At 59.1% G+C, this 6633-nt stretch overlaps 1 protein-coding gene across 1 annotated transcript; it reads left to right on the forward strand.

Annotated features, from left to right (window-relative positions):
- Positions 1-1865: 1865 nt before the first annotated feature.
- Positions 1866-6119, forward strand: LOC306815471 (cytochrome P450 4F3-like; the record flags this gene model as incomplete). Its single annotated transcript, XM_079332027.1, is given in 13 exon segments — positions 1866-2051; positions 2330-2474; positions 2799-2852; positions 3168-3295; positions 3733-3863; positions 4410-4510; positions 4513-4676; positions 4979-5045; positions 5120-5249; positions 5320-5453; positions 5538-5602; positions 5679-5761; positions 5861-6119. Coding segments are annotated over 13 exon segments (1569 nt in total). The 3' UTR covers positions 6042-6119.
- Between the last annotated feature and the right edge of the window lie 514 nt (positions 6120-6633).

Here is a 6633-nt window from a genome sequence, read left to right on the forward strand (position 1 = left end):
CAGTAATGGGGACAATGACAGAACGAGGCAGCCATGCACAGCTTGGTGTGGGGCCTGGGGCATGGCATGGGGCATGGTGTGAAGTGTGGCATGAGATGGCACAGGGCACAGGACAGGGGACATGACCCTGGAGCACAGCCCAGGGCACAGTCAGCCCCAGCATCACCCCGAGCCCCCTCCCACCAGCCCCACTGGGACACCCACCCCGTGGCAGAGGAGCTCGGTCAGGAGTTGCCCCTGCCTGGCACTGAGGCCCCGGGGGGGTCCCGGGGGTGCTCACCCAGCACTGCCTGGCACTCCAAGCTGCTGCAGACCCTGAGTGCCTGCCCCAGTGCCATGGTGGTGACAGGGGAGCCACCCCAGGGGACTCGAGGGACACCATGGTGTCTGTCACAGAGTCCATGTGGCATGGGGGACACCCGTGGGGATGCCAGGGGAGACAGAGGTGGGCAGGGGGTGGGGGCATATGGGGGGGAGGGGCACAGACACCCAAAAATGCATCAAAGCCATGGGGAGGGCACCCAAAATTATGGGAAAGGATCAAAATCTGAACAATGCACATAAAACTCGGGAAAGAACCCAAAATGGGGGAAAATGAGCCAGAAAAAGAGGAAAGGACCCCAAACAGGGTTAAAGGATCCAAAAGAGGCAGAAAAGACCCAAATCAAGGAGAAAGGACACACAACCAGAGGTCAAAGAGTCGTGGGGTGTCATTGGGTGCCCCTGTCTGTGCCGGGACAGCCACAGATGCTCAGTGCAAGGAACAGCCACGGGAACATGTGTGCTAAAAATGAGGTCCACTTTCCTGGTAAATTTTAAAAGGTTTAATAAAGGAAAATAAGAGACAAAGAATAAAGCAAAAGGTTATAACGGCCGGGTGCTTGACATTCAGCAAAAAGCACACACTAACTAAGAAAACACTTTGTTAAATGCATCAACCTGTTGCATATTCATAGACCTTCATGCATTATTCAAAATCACCCCCCCCCCTCAACCTCCCAATCTGTAAAACAACTTTTTTTTTTTTTCCCTCTTTGTCTCCTTGTCAGCGCACTCGCTGATAATGGAAATCAATTAATTCCTTCCCTGGAGTTCTGGTGTTGTCACCCGTCTTCATCCAGATGGATTAATCCAAGATTGTGAAGAAAATCCCGATTATCCTTTTACCATTCTCTCGAGTTAGTTACATGAACAAAAGCTTTACATCACTATGTTGTAGTCCAAGAAAAATAGATATGTATCACACTGTTATTTCTAAGGTTTGTTAATAGCAGAACAAAAAGAAACTATATTCACCCAGCAAAGTTTTCCAACACTATACACATAGCATTCATTGTAATATTTGCGAAAAGCCAATAATGTAATATGTACTTATAACACTATGGGACACGGGAACTCCCTGTGGGACACGGGGACATCCGACGGGACACGGCCCCGGGACCTCGGGCACTTGGATCCCGCGAGGGGGGGGCAGGAGCAGGGGACACACGGGGAGGGACAGGGACGCACGGAAGGGAGCAGGGTCACACGGGGGAGAGGGGGATGGGGACACACGGGGAGGGACAGGGACGCACGGAAGGGAGCAGGGTCACACGGGGGAGAGGGGGATGGGGACACTCGGAGCGGACAGAGACACACAGAGGGACAGGGACACACAGGTGGGGGGGACAGGGTGGGGGGCAAGGACACACACAGGGAGACGGGGACACACCGGGGCAGGGGCGGGGACACGATGACACCAGGACGCGCACTGGGACAAAAGCCGGATGCGGTGACACCCAGCGCGGGGCTACAGCGTGACCCGCGGGTGACACCGCCCCGCCCGACCCTTGTCCTGTCCCCAGCCTGTCCCCAGGAGCGGCTCCATGGCGGTGGCCGCCGCACTGGGTTCCCTGGCCGTGGTGGCCCTGGGCACCTTCTTGGTGGCCCTGCTGCTGCGGTGGCTCTGGGATGCGCTGCTGGCTGTCACCCGATTCCGGGCCACTTGTCGCCAACTGAACAAATTCCCCACCCCGCCATGGCGCAATTGGTTGCTGGGACACACTGGCATGGTGAGGGGACAGGGGTGACACCTGCGGGGACAGTGGGATCAAGGCTGGAGGCACCTGCAAAGAAACAATGGGGACAGGGTGGTGACACCTGTGATGGGACAGAAGGAATGATTGGGGTGGTGGCACTTGGGAGGACAGTGAGGATGGGGTGGTGGCACTGGCAAAGGGACAGTGGGGACAGACACACTTGTCCCCAAGGCTGGCAGTGCCCTGAGGGCACACGTGTCCCCAAGCTTGTGCATGTCCCCAATGACACACATGTCCCCTGTTGTCCCCAGGGCCAGAGCACAGAGCAGGGCCTGCAGCAGGTGGATGCCTTGGTGGCCCGGTACCGTCATGGCTGCCTCTGGTGGGGACTTCCCTGGCTGCCCGTCCTGCGCCTCTTCCACCCCAGCACCCTTCGGCCACTCCTCAGTGCCTCAGGTAGGACACGAGACACCAGATGGGTCCCCAGGGCCACCCATGGGTGTCACTGCACCTGGCACAGAGACCTGGCAGTGCCCAGGCAGTGGCCACCAGCCCAACCCCACAGGTCCCCAGAGGTGTCACCATGGCCAGGCCAAACATCACCCCAGAGTGGCCACCAACCTGTCCCTGAGGTTCCCTAAGGCCGTGGGTGCCGGGAGAGGGTCCCCACTGTGGGTTAGGGGATGCAGACAGGGTGCCTCATCCCAGTGTCCCCACCCGGGGGACTCCAGTGTCCCCACCCCAGTGAATCCCTGCCCACCTCATCCTTGTGTGTTGCAGCTTTCGTGGCCCCCAAGGATAAAACCTTCTATGGCTTCCTCAAGCCCTGGCTTGGTAAGTGAAGGGGGTTGGGTGGGGACAGCACTTCTGGGTGTCACACGGGTCGGGACAGCACCTCCGGGTGTCACACGGTTGGGGACAGCAGCCCTGGGTGCCCCTGATGGATCCAGGTGTCGTAGGGGAGGACACAGCAAGTTTTGGGGACAGAACCAATGGGCACCCGCAGTGGATCCGGGTGTGTCACAGGGGCAGTGGGTGACCCGGACACACTCTGGGTGCCCCCAGGATGTACCCGGGTGTGTCACAAGGGCAGTGGAGGGCAGGACACCCCCTGGGTGCCTTGGGCCGACCCCACTGTTCCCTCCCCAGGGGAGGGGCTGCTGCTGAGCTGTGGGCAGCGCTGGGTGCGGCACCGGAGGCTCCTGACCCCCGCCTTCCACGGGGATGTTCTCCGGGCTTACCTGGGAATCTTCAACCAGAGCACCCGCGTGCTGCTTGTGAGAGATCCGAGTCCCCACTGCACCCCAAATCCTGACCTACACCCCAAATCATAAGTGCTGCACCCTACATCCTGACTTCTGCCCCTAACTCTGACCTGCATCCCAAACCCTAAGTCCTACACCCAAAATTCTGTCCTGCACCCCAAATCTTGACCTGCACTCCAAACTCTTACCCGCATCCCAAACTCTGAGTCCTGCACACAAAATTCTGTCCTGCATCCACTGCTGCACCCTGAGTCCTGTCCTAAACCCCAAATCCTGTCCTGTCCCATACCCCAAACCTGCCCCCAAACCCAACTCCACCTCTTGTTCATCACCACATCCCTGTCCCACACCCCCACCCCAATTCTTGCCCCTCTACCACCCTGTCCCACCCCTCAATTTATCCCCTGCCCCTGTTCCTGTTCAGTCCCTGACCCCATCCATCCCCCCAGGACAAGTGGGGGGCAGCAGCAGCGGCCGCTGCTGGGGGGCCGCTGGAGATGGAGGTGCTGCAGCCCCTGAGCCTCCTCACCCTGGACACGCTCCAGAAGTGCATCTTCAGCCATGAGAGCCACTGCCAGGAGTGAGTGCCACCTGTCTCCACTGGCCATCCTGGGGGCTGTGGTGACCCCACCATCATCCCTGTTGGCCCTGCCATTGTCTCTGTTTGCCATGCTGGTGGCCCTAATGGCCAGCCATGGTCTCTGCTGGCCATGCTGGTGTCCCCAAGGCCCTGCCATGGTCTCTGCTGGCCATGCTGGTGGCCCCAATGGCCCTGCCATGGTCTCTGTTGGCCATGTGGCCCCAATGGCCCTGCCATTGTCTCTGTTGGCCATGCTGGTGGCCCTAATGGCCCTGCCATGGTCTCTGCTGGCCATGCTGGTGGTCCCAATGGCCCTGCCATTGTCTCTGTTGGCCATGCTGGTGGCCCCAATGGCCCTGCCATTGTCTCTGCAGGCCATCCTGGTGGCCCTAATGGCCCTGCCATGGTCTCTGCTGGCCATGCTGGTGTCCCCAAGGCCCTGCCATGGTCTCTGTTGGCCATGCTGGTGGCCCCCAAGGCCCTGCCATGGTCTCTGCTGGCCATGCTGGTGGCCCCAATGTCCCTCAGTGACCCTGGTTCCCACAGGCAGCCCAGCGAGTACATCCAGGCCATCCTGGAGCTGAGCTCATTGGTGGTCCGGCGCCAGCTCCAGTCACTTCTCCACCCATGGTGGCTGTACAGGCTCTCCTCGATGGCCGGCGCTTCGCCCGTGCCTGCGCCACTGTCCACGCCTTCACCGCTGACGTGGTGCAGCGCCGGCGCCGTGAACTCGCCCGCCTGGGCCACCAGGCCTGGCTGAATGGCCACCGGGGACGCAGCATGGACTTCATCGACCTCCTGCTGCTCACCAAGGTGGGCGTGGGGTGGTGGTCAGGGGGACATGGAGGTGGTTGAGAGGGTGGTGGTGGCCATGGGGAAATGATGGTGGCCATAGGGTGGTGGACATGGAGGATGGTGGTCAAGGGGGTGGTGGTGGCCATGGAAGGATTGGCCATAGACCGGTGGCCACAGGGAACAGTGATGGCCATTGACACCATTGACCATAGAGCTGGTAGCCAGTGGGATAGTGGTGCCTGTAGGACGGTGGCCATGGAAGGGATTTGGCCATAGACCGGTGGCCCCAGGTGGCCCCAGGCTCACCTTGACTCCCGCAGGACGAGGACGGCCACACCCTGTCAGATGAGGACATCGCGGCCGAGGCTGACACCTTCATGTTTGAGGGTGAGCACGAGCTCCCAGGTGCCACTGGGGCAGAGCCACTCCAGTGTCCCCTCACTCATCCCATGTCACCACAGGCCATGATACCACGGCCAGTGGCCTGGCATGGCTCTTCTATAACCTGGCTGGCCACCCTGAGCACCAGGAGCGGTGCCGCCGAGAGGTCCAGGAGCTCCTAGCTGGCCGGGACACTGCAGACATTGAATGGTGAGATGTCCCCAGGGCCACCCCTGGCTGTGTGGCCAGGGAACACGGTGTCACTCCTGCTTGTCCCCAGGGAGGACCTGTCCCAGCTGCCCTTCACCACCATGTGCATCAAGGAGAGCCTGCGGCTGCACCCTCCTGTCACTGCCGTGTCCCGGCGCTGCACCGAGGACGTCCCCCTGCGTGACGGCCGTGTCATCCCCAAAGGTATGGCGTGGCCAGTGTGTCCCCAGTGTCACCACCCACTGCTGTCACCTGCTGTCACTAAAGTGGCCATTCCCATCCTACCAGGGGTCATCTGCCTGATGAGCATCTACGGGACCCACCACAACCCAGAGCTCTGGCCCGAGCCTGAGGTAGTGCCACCCTACGAGGTGTCCCTGTCACCATGGTGGTGACAGCTGCATCCTCACAGTGTCACTGTCACCCCAGGTGTTCAATCCCCTGAGGTTCAGCCCAGAGAACAGCAAGGGACGGTCTCCGTCCTCCTTCATCCCCTTCTCTGCTGGCCCCAGGTATGTGGTGGGGTGGGGACAGGAGTGTCCCCAAGTGCCACCCCCATCCCTGGCTGGGATCACAGTGGGGTGACAGTGACAATGGGGATGTGGTGGCAGGAACTGCATCGGGCAGAGCTTTGCCATGGCTGAGATGAAGGTGGTGGTGGCACTGACACTGTCCCGGTTCGTGCTGCGGAGGGACACAGCGAGGCCACCCCCGCGCCGCAAGCCCGAGCTGATCCTGCGAGCCGAGGACGGGCTCTGGCTGCTGCTGGAGCCACTGGTGGGAGTGGCCTGAGGGACACGGGTCACCAGAACATGGGGACATTCTGCCAGGCAGGTGTCACACCCAGGGGAGGAGCAGTGAATCAACGGTAGCGTGAAGGGGACAACATTGTGGTGGCGGTGGGGATGTGTTCTCCTTGTGTTTAAGTTTAGGATAAATTTGGGGAAAAAGAGCTCTAAAGGGCTCCCCCCCCCCTTTTTTTTTTTTACAATTTTTTTTTTTTTTACAGAGTTTAGAAAGAATTGTTTTTCTGGTGAAAATGGAAAAAACTTTTTTATTAACAAAAATACAAAAGAAACACTTTCCAACTTAAACCCAAAAAACACTAGGTTAAATAAAACTGTTTAAAAAAAAACCTGGCAGCTGCACAAAAAAAAGCAAAAAAAAAAGCTAGTCCAAACATTAGCCCATAACACCTCGGTCATGGAACATGTCATGGTGTGGATGTGTCCACCCATGGACTTGTCCCCTAGGCCACTTGTGACCATCCATGGCCATACCGCCATGTCACCATCCATGACCACATTCCCCCATGTCACCATCTATGTCTGTGACCCCCCCCAAGCCTGATATCTCCATCCACAGCCCTGCCCATGTCCATATC

Source organism: Erithacus rubecula (genome assembly GCF_903797595.1).
Source record: "Erithacus rubecula genome assembly, contig: scaffold_138_arrow_ctg1, whole genome shotgun sequence".
NCBI classification, from domain to species: Eukaryota; Metazoa; Chordata; class Aves; order Passeriformes; family Muscicapidae; genus Erithacus; species Erithacus rubecula.